This window comes from Hyperolius riggenbachi, chromosome 7, assembly GCF_040937935.1.
Source record: "Hyperolius riggenbachi isolate aHypRig1 chromosome 7, aHypRig1.pri, whole genome shotgun sequence".
NCBI lineage: Eukaryota > Metazoa > Chordata > Amphibia > Anura > Hyperoliidae > Hyperolius > Hyperolius riggenbachi.
The window spans coordinates 5,705,109-5,717,170 of NC_090652.1; the positions used below are offsets into that span (position 1 = coordinate 5,705,109).

At 43.4% G+C, this 12,062-nt stretch overlaps 1 protein-coding gene across 2 annotated transcripts in view; it reads left to right on the forward strand.

The window, feature by feature from the left end:
* The window catches only part of GRAP (GRB2 related adaptor protein), a 143,426-nt gene that overhangs the window by 7,896 nt on the left and 123,468 nt on the right, over positions 1–12,062 (forward strand). For both annotated transcript variants that reach the window (XM_068243513.1, XM_068243514.1), the window contains exon 2: positions 3,105–3,410. In XM_068243513.1, the coding sequence (XP_068099614.1) occupies positions 3,333–3,410 (78 nt within the window). In that variant the 5' untranslated portion in view covers positions 3,105–3,332. The remainder of the gene's footprint in view (positions 1–3,104; positions 3,411–12,062) is intronic.

Genomic DNA, 12,062 nt, shown 5'->3' on the forward strand with positions numbered 1-12,062 from the left:
TTGTGCATCCCTAAAAACATGCTGTAATTGACTGCGTAATCGCTCAGGCATGCACCACCTCTATCAGGCCTGGAACCCACTGCAAAACTCAACCGCTAATCGCAATCGCTAGCGTTTCGTATGAGCAGTTTGTAAGCGATTCCTTGAGCGGTTTAGGGAGCAATTTTAAAAAGTGTATCAATTTGCCAGCTGTTGTGTAGCGATTAGCGATTAGCGTTTTAAAGTCTGATTGGTCCTTTCTATTAATTTAAATTTTGTTACAGTGTACAGTAACTTTAAAACGCAAGCAAAATCGCTCCGTGCAGGTTGTGATGAGCGATCACGCCAGCGATTATATACTTTACATTGAAGCGCTAACGCTAACAAAACGCTGCATGTCCTGCGTTTGTGATTTTGCTAATCGCAATCGCTTCTGTGGAATTTGCACCATCCATTTACATTGGCAGAGCGTTTAGGGAAATCGCTAGTGATTTCTCACGCTCCCTAAACGCTCACAAAATCGCTCTAGTGGGTTCCAGCCCTTAGGCTGAAAATGCATGCCCTGCATGGTATGAGCTGGCCCTCTCCTTGCTGTCCATTAACCACTACAGGATTCTGCGTACGCATAAGTACGCCTCTGAATCCTGAAGCGGTTTCCATGGAAACGGCCGCTCGTATGAGCGGCCGTTCCATGTCAGTTCACGGAGGGTGTCTCCGTGAACACCCTGCGAGCCTCCGATCGCGGCTCGCAGGGTAGATGTAAACACGCGGGGAAGATCTTCCCGCTGTTTACATACATACGGCGCTGCTGCGCAGCAGCGCCGTAGAGGAGATCGGCGAATCCCAGCCTCTGATTGGCCGGGGATCGCCGGCATCTGATAGGCTGAAGCAATTTCTGTCCTGCGCAGCCCATAATGAAGAGGGGAGGCAGGGAAGGAGGCAGAGGGAGGAATAGCGCTGCGGAGGGGGGCTTTGAGGAGCCCCCCCGCTAGGCACAGCAGAGCGGCAGCGATCAGACCCCCCCCAGCAGGACATCCCCCTAGTGGGGAAAAAAGGGGGGGAAGTCTTTTCGCCCTGCCTGCTGTCTGATCTGTGCTGCGGGCTGAAGAGCCCCCGCAGCACAGATCATCCAAACCACCCGAAACCCGGAAGTGGTTAAAATGTAAGTTACACATTAATAATTATTATAATTGATTATTATACTTTGCATGCAAACTATAGTGGAAGCCAAACTTCCTCCATAGTATAATAAATGTAGCATTGTTTTGGACGCAGGGCATGCATTTTCAGCCTAATAGAGGTGGTGCATGCCTGAGCGATTAACCAGTCAATTGCAGCATGTTTTTAGGGATGCGCAACCTCCCCCCTTTTCATAATTTTGCTAGTAACTACCAGGTTAGCTGTTCCCAGCCTGTATTCCAGAGTTTCCCGTTTGCAAGTAATAGTAGTTATGCATATGATTTGCATCTGAATTGAATGCGAAGTGTGCAGATAGCTTATTAGAGGTGCTGCACATGTGAGCTGGTGGTCACTTCAGATGCAGCCTTTGTGGTAAGCGCTGGCCCTCTCCTCGCTATTTTAGGAAATGACAACCTTTTCTGTGTGATATTCAGGAAATGTATTCCTCCTCCTCAGCTTGTAAAAAGGGCTGTTTTCTTATTAAATCTTTTTAAAGTTCCATATTTCTATTATTTATTTTTTCATCTTCACCTAGTAGCGTTAGTTTTACACTTCCAGAAAAGATAGTACAGGAAGTACTGGATGAATTACAAAAACATGTTTTGTAGTCTGCTGTTTCGTGCTTAATGTGATATATTTACAGACAGTTGTAACATCCAAAAATAAAAAAAAATCCAAAACATAGTGCCCCAAGAATACATGTACAGTAACCCCTTTTTTTTCTAAAATAGGTCTCTATGTTCCGCAATCTTTTTTCTTTTTACCTGGTCTTGGTGCCTTTACCTAACCACAGAAGGTTTTTTTTTTATCTTAGCTACAGTAACAAGCTTATCTCAGCATGCAAATAACAGAACGCTTCCTATTATAAGATAAGGACACTATGACCAGAAGGTAATTGAATCCCTCCATTCCTTTGAAGAGTTTACACAGTGCTGTAAGATTTCTGTCTAGGTGATGTTAGCTGTGGAAGGGACAGGAAACTGTAGCAGAAGGGAAGGAAAATGAATAATGGGTTTACACAAAAAATAACAGTAAAGATGGAAACCAGCAGACATATCCTTTTCTTCCTTTCATATCAAATTTCTCCTAACTCTGACAGTGAACCTAAACGTAAGCTGAATCAGTAAGCTGAGTAAGTAATTTTTTATTGGATGATTTGTTTTTATTTTTCAGTTAATATGGAGTTTCATCCCACGTTAAGCCTATAAGATGTTGATTTTTGGAATTATAAAAGTGTTGTTGCTAAATAAGGGTAAAGTGGAACATCCAATGGGTTTAAGAGAAGTAGAAACAAATCTATTCTGATATAATACGCTGACAGTGCACAGCGACACTTTTTATTTATCAGTATTGACATTCTGTTATACTTTATTCTGAGTGCTGTTCACAATCATTTCTATTGCTTGTTTATTATCAGATTCCTGATAAATGTAATTCCTAGAACTGAAACATGCACACCTGATGAAGGGCTCCGCCCGAAACATGTAGTGTCATTGCTTGCTCCCATACAGCTTGTTGCTTCATAAAGCTCCTGAGTGCCGTGCCTTTTTTATGATGTTTGAAACATGCATTAACTAATGAGGAGTTTTTGTAACAAAGCTCCTAGCTAAGAAAGGGCAAAGAATTGTGTATTTAGTTCTGTTGTTTTTGTCTTTTTGCTGGTTGGCCATCATAGATGTGGACAGTACAGGAATGAGGAATGGATAGTGTGGGATCCCCGTAACTTTGTGTCTTATACTTTTGCGCTGTTATCTATGGTTGTTGTAGTTACGAATGTACCACGGCAGGTTAGTACTGGCATCTTCTGGGCCAAATATAGTCCATTTCCTTTGTCGGTAAAATCAGGAAGCCACTTTTCAGCTTCCACCTACCTGTCTTTTAATATCAGCATTTGCATTTTTGACTGTTTTAACCTTCAGCACAAACCGGTGTCTTTTTGTTTCCAGGAAGGCCTCTGGGTCACGGCAGACGGCCTTTGGATGTCGCAGCCTCAGCCCAAAGCTGGGGACATGCTTGACTGGGTTTCCTCCTCCGGGGGTGCTCTGAACACTTTCACTTCTTGAGAACAACGGCCTCCACCACCCACCCACACACTTCCCAGCTGTGCCTGTCACCGACGACAAGTGTCACCAAAACCCACCGAGAGCCACACACATCACACCGCGACGGGAGACATGGAGGCCGTGGCCATCTACAACTTCAAGACCAGCGAGAGGGACGAGCTGCCATTCAACAAAGGGGACATACTGAAGGTAAGGCTAGAAGGCCAAGATTATTCTAATTACATGCTTCATGATATTATATACCCATCTAAGGTGTGATCTGTTGGTAGCATTTACCAATCAACCGTCCAAACACTGCGATCCTCAGCAGCCAATCAGAAGCCATTTTCTTACAGGTAGATCAGTGGTGAAGCAGGTCTGAGTTTGATAGATGACTTGACTCGTTCGCAATCTACAGCTTGGGCCGCCTCTTGGTAGGGCTAATGGTTTGAAGGTACTATCACAAGGCAGTTGGCAAATGAAAAATGTACTTGCTATAATTGTCATTACCTATAAATGATTTGTAGCCTTGTTTATGGTACACATGACACTTGGACTCAAATTCATAATATTCTTATCAATGTTTATTAAAGTGAACCTCCAGACTAAAAATCTACTCAGCAGCACTGAAAAGGCTTTGTGTTTCTCTAACAGTTTCACAGCATTAGAACTTCGTTTTTCTTACCCAAGCCTCATTTTTAGCTGCACAGTAGAAAACTGCCCGGGCATTTTTCCCCTGATGCTGTGCAAAGCATGATGGGATTTCCGATGTTATTGTTCTCCTTCTGCTGTTTTGGCGCAAAAAAAATTTTTTATTTTAAATTTGAGATTTGAAGCCTAGCATGTGCAGCTGGGAGGGGTGATCAGGACACAGGACAGTTGGAACTGTGTCTCATGCTTCCTGTCACCTCCTTTCAACCAAAAAGATGGCTGCCCCCATGACAAAGATGGCAGCCCTCATGAAATCAAACATTTGCCTGTTCTTTTAAAACAGGGTGGGTAAGAGATTATATTACCTATCTATTTTAATTAACATAACTAATGTAACTTAATGAGTATGTTAGTTTAGCCTGAAGTTCCTCTTCAACATTTAAAATATACAAATCAAAAGCTGAAGAACACTTGTTAAAGGGAACCAGAGATGAACGATTCACGCAAAATAAACATATCAGTTGATAGCTTGTAAAGAATAAATGCTCTACCCGATAATTTTGCCACTCTGGTGTGCCTTTTTGAGTGCTTTTTATCCATTATTCCTCCAGGAAATATCCAATATGGCCGCCGGCTCATATTCCTTCTGTTCCAGGTTATGAGGTGTTCTGGATGTGCTGTATAGGCTATATGAGACTATAGACAAGAAGGGCTGCTGTAGGCTTTCATCTGTGTGCTTTCAACTTTATTATTCTGGTATGCTTTGTGGCTGCCTGTAGGAAGTGTCTCTCATAGAAATTAAACTGCATACAGTAGATAATAATGACAGGCTGCACACACAGAGCACACAGATCACACAGCCACACTTGTCTGTTAGACAGAGATTTTTCCTGCAGCATCAGCCCCTCCCATATCATCACAGCTCTCAGTATGTAAAGCATGAAATTTGAGCCAGGAGGGGGAAGGCTTGGGCTTGAAAACACTCCACAGAAGAGTGACTCAGCTATAATGATTCCAGGTCAAACCTCGACTGAATAGTCGGTGGATTCTTATCACAGTTGATAACAGATAGATTAGACTGAGAAGAATAAAACTAAAAGCAGGGTAGGTGTTTACTGTCATGTTCCCACTGATAAATGTAATAAAATACATGAGGGTGCTTCGTCTCTGGTTCTCTTTAATCTTGTTTTTTAAATACATCTTATGGTAAAGACAGTAATAAATTACATTATAAAAGGCAAACAAAATACCCAGTAGAGATATGAACATAACGTAAAACGTTGGTCACTTTGTAAACACATAGTGTCGCAATGAATCATTCGCATTTTTAACATCAATAGATACGTCCATCAATCAAACCAAATTCATAATATTCAAACAATTTTTTTGCACCTGGAAAACTCATACTTCACAAATGACTCACCCTGAAAGATGAGCCGAATTGGAACAGTTCCAAGTTTGGATTCTCACACAGCAATTTTTTCTTTTAGAATTAAAGGGGTACTACAGCAAAAAACTGTAAAATGTAAAATATGTGCAAACATATACAAATAAGAAGTACATTTTTTCCAGAGTAAAATGAGCCATAAATTACTTTTCTCCTATGTTGCTGTCACTTACAGTAGGTAGTAGAAATCTGACAGAAGTGACAGGTTTTGGACTAGTCCATATCTTCATAGGGGACTCCCAGCAAGGCTTTTATTCTTTATAAAGATATTCCCAAAAAAGGATTTAAACAATGATGCTGGCCAGCTTCCCTGCTCGCTACACAGTTTTTTGGCAGTTGGACGGAGCAACTGCCATTCACTAAGTGCTTTTGAAAAAAAATATATCCCTGAGAATCCCCTATAAAGAGATGGACTAGTCCAAAACCTGTCCCTTCTGTCAGATTTTTTACTACCTACTGTAAGTGACAGCAACATAGGAGAAAAGTCATTTATGGCTCATTTTACTCTGGAAAAAATGTATTTCTTATTTGTATATGTTTGCACATATTTTAAATTTTACAGATTTTCGCTGTAGTGCCCCTTTAAACTCGGGATGGTCGCAAATGCCGATTTCCGATTCTGTGGAAATTCCGATTTCTGCCAATGGCAATTTCCATTTTTTCACGATTTCCAATTTTCCGATTTCCAGATTTTCAAGGAGTATGCAAAAGATAAAAAACAGGAATCGGAAAAAAACGGAAAATCAGTCTCGTGATTGGTGTAAAATGACCGGGGTGATCCGTTTTTTGCAGATAAATTCTGCATTCTCAGATTGCTCCAATGCTTCCGAGTTCTGTGATTGGACTAAAATTATCGAGCTGCTGTAAATTGTATTTCTTCGGAGTTCCAATTTCCAAATTCAGATCTGAAATGCGGAAATTTCAATTCTGCAGAATCCGAATGAGCGACCCTAACCTAGAGCTTGGATTTCTCCAAATTCTGAGTTCCTAGTATGTACCGAGTTTTACATTCAAGTACAACATACATACCAGTCTAGAGATCCGGCTTTCCTGGTTCATTGAAAAGCCCCCTTATATGCTATTGACACCAAATTAGCTAGGAATGTTAAGGGGTCAATAGTAGGAAAATGAAACCCCTTGCAATCACCCATCCCGGCTGGTATAGCTCCGGGTGCCGAGCCCCACATAGTCCGGGTCCTGAATTCTGGCTATCCGAGCCTGCATGGGTGACAAGAGGCTAAAGAGCAGGGCTGGGCCGAGGCAGAGGCAGGAGAGGCTCAGGGTGCAGTGTAGGAGGGGGTGGGGCGCACAACTCACTCAGCTATCACTCATCTATTGTGTTTGAAGCAGAGGGAAATAAGAGAAGGGGATACATGACAGTGACTGCAAGCCAGATTACTAGAGATCAAGGTGTTGGGGGCCCTGGGGTGCCTCTTAGTCTAATAGCAATCAGTGTGTGACGGCTGGGGTGGGAGGGATGGGAGGGGCCTCTTAGTGTAATAGCAATCAGTGTGTGACGGCTGGGGTGGGAGGGAAGAGGGAGGGGCCTCTTAGTATAATAGCAATCAGTGTGTGACGGCTGGGGTGGGAGGGATGAGGGAGGGGCCTCTTAGTATAATAGCAATCAGTGTGTGACAGCTGGGGTGGGAGGGTTGGAGGAGGGGCCTCTTAGTCTAATAGCAATCAGTGTGTGACGGCTGGGGTGGGAGGGATGGGGAGGGGCCTCTTAGTGTAATAGCAATCAGTGTGTGACGGCTGGGGTGGGAGGGATGGGGAGGGGCCTCTTAGTCTAATAGCAATCAGTGTGTGACGGCTGGGGTGGGAGGGATGGAGGGGCGTACTTTAGTGTCTCAGCCTTGGGTGCTGGAGGACCTTGTCCCGGCTCTGCTTAAGAGGCTTGGGAGGGGGAACCCCACACTTCCCTTTTCTTAAAATGAAATCAAATGTATACAGAACTAGGAACTTGGAAATGAGTGTACCAGAACAAAAAGGCATTTTTTTTAAAGATTTTTAAAGATTTTAAAAAAACCCTATAAGGTCTTTCAAAAAATGTTTTTTGACATGTTCCTACTATAAGCCCCAACATACCTAGCAAGCACGGTGATGATAGCACAACATTTTCGATGCGAAACACTAAAGTCAGTGCTGTTGACTTCAAAGAAAAATGTCAGATTTCCACAAAACTTGGAACAAAACTCAGATTTACCCGTCAGAACTCGGAAATTCCAACTCATTTGTATATCGACTATTCTGCCCATCCCTACTTACCCTTCATTTTAGGCTTAAAGAGAATCTGTATTGTTAAAATCGCACAAAAGTAAACATACCAGTGTGTTAGGGGACATCTCCTATTACCCTCTGTCACAATTTCGCCGCTCCTCGCCGCATTAAAAGTGGTTAAAAACAGTTTTAAAAAGTTTGTTTATAAACAAACAAAATGGCCACCAAAACAGGAAGTAGGTTGATGTACAGTATGTCCACACACAGAAAATACATCCATACACAAGCAGGCTGTATACACCCTTCCTTTTGAATCTCAAGAGATTATTTGTGTGTTTCTTTCCCCCTGCAGCTATCTTCCACTGAAGTGTCAGGCTGTTTCTTCCTGCAGAGTGCAGACAGCTCTGCCTGTATGTAATTCCTCAGTATGTGAAAGCCCAGCCAGCTCAGAGGAGGATTTATCCAGCTTGTAAAAGATAAGAGAGAAGAGAGAAGCTGCCCTAATCTAAATAATACACAGGCAGTGTGCAGAGAGGGGCCTGGAGGGGGAAGATGCATCACAGAACCACAACACTGAAGAACTTGGCAGCCTTCCAGACACAGGCTGACAAGTCTGACAAGAGAGAGATAAGTTGATTTATTACAGAGATGGTGATAGTAGAACGTGCTGCAGTAAGCCAGAACACATTAGAATAGCTTTTGGAACTTGTAGGATGATAAAAAACAGGATGCAATTTTTGTTACGGAGTCTCTTTAAGCTTCAAGCAGCCCCTTTACCTAACCTATAACTATTGATTGATCCCCTACCTAGTGATGATCAGCTAATTACGATTACGCTAAATTACGCATACATTTTTGCAATTACGCCTATACGTAATTAGGATTTGTACAGTCCATTGACTTGTAATCATTCATAATTACGCATGAAATGACGCCTAATTTACACGTAATTGCATGCCGACTTTGGCGGTGAATAGCAAAGCTACCAAAATTGCTACATATTTATATTTCTTTTTTGAAAAAGACCTTGTAGTTTTTGAGAAAATCGATTTTAAAAATGCAAAGAAAAATGTTTTCTAAACACAAAAAATAATTTGTTTAAAAACCACTTCTCCTTGTATTTTCAAAATTGATTTTCTTAAAAACTACCAGGTCTTTTTGAACAATTCTTTTTTTGACTTGTACCCAATATTCTCCTTAAGATATATAGCAATTTTGGTAGCAATAGCATGTATGGGGGATTTGCTATTCACCGCCAAAGTCGGCACGTAATTACACGTAATTACTCATAAATTCATGTGTAATTATGAATGCTTACAATTTACTACGAAATGAATTTCGATTTTCTCCAAAATTTTGCATTACGATTACGATGTGTAATTGCAAATAACGATGCATAATAAGGCATAGGCATAATTTCTGCTCATCGCTATTAATACCTTACATAAGCCAATCCCTTAAAGGACACCCGAGGCGAAAATAAACGAATGAAATAAACGATTGTATCTATCTTCCTTCTCCTAAAAATGACTTTTTAAGATGTTCCACCGTTTTATTTTATGTTTAAATCTACTTTTTGAGTTTTAACTGTTTTATTGTTTTTGCTCAATGACACATTCATTGAAGTACGCCAGAGCTAAAATCTATGAACTATTCACCCTATTTATCTCTTTCCTGCTCTCAGAAGCCATTTTCTGCTAGGAAAGTGTTTTATAGTTGGAATTTCTCATCAGTGAGGGTCACACTGTAGTCACTTCCTGTCTGAGTCAGGACTGAGTCAGCCACTTACATACCTGATATGTAACTCTTTCAGACAGAGAAAGAAAAAAAAGGAATGCAGCATAGTTATTAGTGTGCTAGGCAATGTACATACACATGTCTATCTCATCATGTCACTTGTCACCTCGGGTATCCTTTAAACGTTGCCCTGTATGTCGTATTATAGTATAACAGTCAAATAACAGCCTTGTAAACCCATCTAGTTTCCCACAGTACACTTCAAATGTACTTACATTTACGCAAGCATTGTAAGGGCATTTGCGCAGAGAACGCAGCTGCTGTCATGTCCACAGTACACGTGTTGATAATGTCTCGCAAATTTATTATTTATTTTATTTATTTAAGTATTTATGTAGCGCCGACATATTACGCAGCGCTGTACAGAGTATATTATCTTGTCACTAACTGTCCCTCAGAGGGGCTCACAATCTAGTCCATAGCATTAAATAAGAAATGTGCACACAGCATACATAAGGCAAGATGTGCTATTTTGCGCCATGCCCATAACTTGTGTGAATAAACGCTGGTGGAATTTTTGAATTCTTTGCGCACACCTAAATTTTACCCAAGGTTAGTGAATCAGACCTCGTGTTCCATGTTTGTAAGGATCTGACTGGAGGATACAGATTTTGGAATGATCACAGTACAGATCACAGAGAGACCTCTTTTATACCAACATCCATGAGCCTTGGGCCCCTGTTCGGCTACCCATGGGGGAGGAGCTGAAATTTTTGCCAAAGTTATTTACGCATCAACGTTTGCATTTTTCCTGCCCCAATATTTCTGCAAAAATATAATGCACTAGCCAACCCGCGTCGTAGCATACGCCGCATCTTCTATCTATCTAATAGAGTACGTGCCTCAACCTTGAAGCAAGAAGAAGTAGGCTTTCCATGAGAAAATGTATGCGTGCTCAAACACCAAGTTTAACCCTAGCAAGTCTGGCTTTGCAAATCCGGCCTAATTGGCTATTCATGAGGCAATGCTCATGCAAATATGCATTTGCTTTCGCATGCCAAACTATGCAGGGTCCAAAAACCAATACCGCAAAGCGATCGCCCTGCGGGTATTAGTTCATGCTACATTAGCACTATCCAGGAGCACCACGGGGAGGATTCCGAATGCCCCCATACAACCGGGGGACTGCGGGGACCCAGGCTCTCTTACTGCCTGGGCACCACAGCGGCACCCCAGAGGGGGAGGCTGGGTGGCGCAGCTGCACCCCCCCCCCCTTCCCCCCAAGTGTGGCCAGCGCTGGGGAGAGCCATCCGCACCCACCTCCCAATATTAAAAACAGGCACTTACCTTAACGTCCATTGCGTTCTGCAACATGCACATTAACTTGGGGGCACCACATGAGAAAGGAGTGAAGCATGGGTCACCCCGAGCTTTAGAGCTCAGGGCTGGCTCACATACAACACTCTGGGGTGGGGGGAGGACAGGCGCAGACAACTCACTCCAGGGCTCACACCACCAGAGCAAGCCATCCACCACCTGCCTCCAAAGGATACAACTGCAAAAAATGCTTTCCATGAGAAAAATTTTGCGTGCTCAAACACCAAGTTTAACCCTAGCAAGTCTGGCTTTCCAAATCTGGCCTAATTGGCTATTCATGAGGCAATGCTCATGCAAATATGCATTTGCTTTCGCATGCCAAACTATGCAGGGTCAAAAAACCAATACTGCAAAGTGCTCTCTCGCTGCCTGGGAACCACAGCGACACCCCGGAGTGGGAGGCTGGGTGGCGCAGCCGCCCCCCCCCCCCCCTCAAGCGTGGCCAGCGCTGGGGAGAGCCGTCCGCACCCACCTCCTAATATTAAAAACAGCCACTTACCTTAACGTCCATTGGGTTCTGCTACATGCGCATTAATTTTCTCATGGAAAGCATTTTGCGCAGTTTGTATCCTTTGGAGGCAGGTGGTGGATGGCTTGCTCCGGTGGTGCGAACCCTGGAGTGAGTGCGCCTGTCCTCCCCCCTCTGGAGTGCTGTATGTGAGCCAGCCCTGAGCTCTAAAGCTCGGGGTGACCCATGCTTCTCTCCTTTCTCATGTGGTGCCCCCAAATTAATGCGCATGTAGCAGAACGCAATGGACGTTAAGGTAAGTGCCTGTTTTTAATATTGGGAGGTGGGTGCAGACGCCTCTCCCCGGCGCTGGCCACACTTGGGGGGGGGGTCGACCACGCCACCCAGCCTCCCCCTCCGGGGTGCCGCTGTGGTTTCCAGGCAGTGAGAGAGCCAGGCTGGGACCCTGCGGTCCCCCCAGTTGTATAAAAAGGGGGCATTGGGAATCCTCCCCGTGGCGCTCCTGGAGGCCTGGAGCACACCAAAAACTGCTAGCAGATCCGCAAAATGCTAACAGATTTTGAAACGCTTTTTCTTATTTTTCTGTAGCATTTCACCTAGCATTTTGCGGGTTTGTAAAGCGTTTTGGGTGTAGTAGATTTCATATATTGTTACAGTAAAGCTGTTACTGAACAGCTTCTGTAACAAAAACGCCTGCAAAACCGCTCTGAACTGCCGTTTTTCAGAGCGGTTTGCGTTTTTCCTATACTTTACATTGGAGGCAGAAACGCCTCCGCAATCCAAAAAATGCCTCACCTCGGGAGTATGCGTTTCAGCAAAACGCCTCCCGCTCTGGTGTGCACCAGCCCATTGAAATACATTACCCAAGCGTATCCGCAGCCGCAAGTGGATCGCAAAACGCTGCCGAACCGCTCTGGTGTGCACTAAGCCGGATAGTGCTAATGTAGCATGTAGCAGGGTG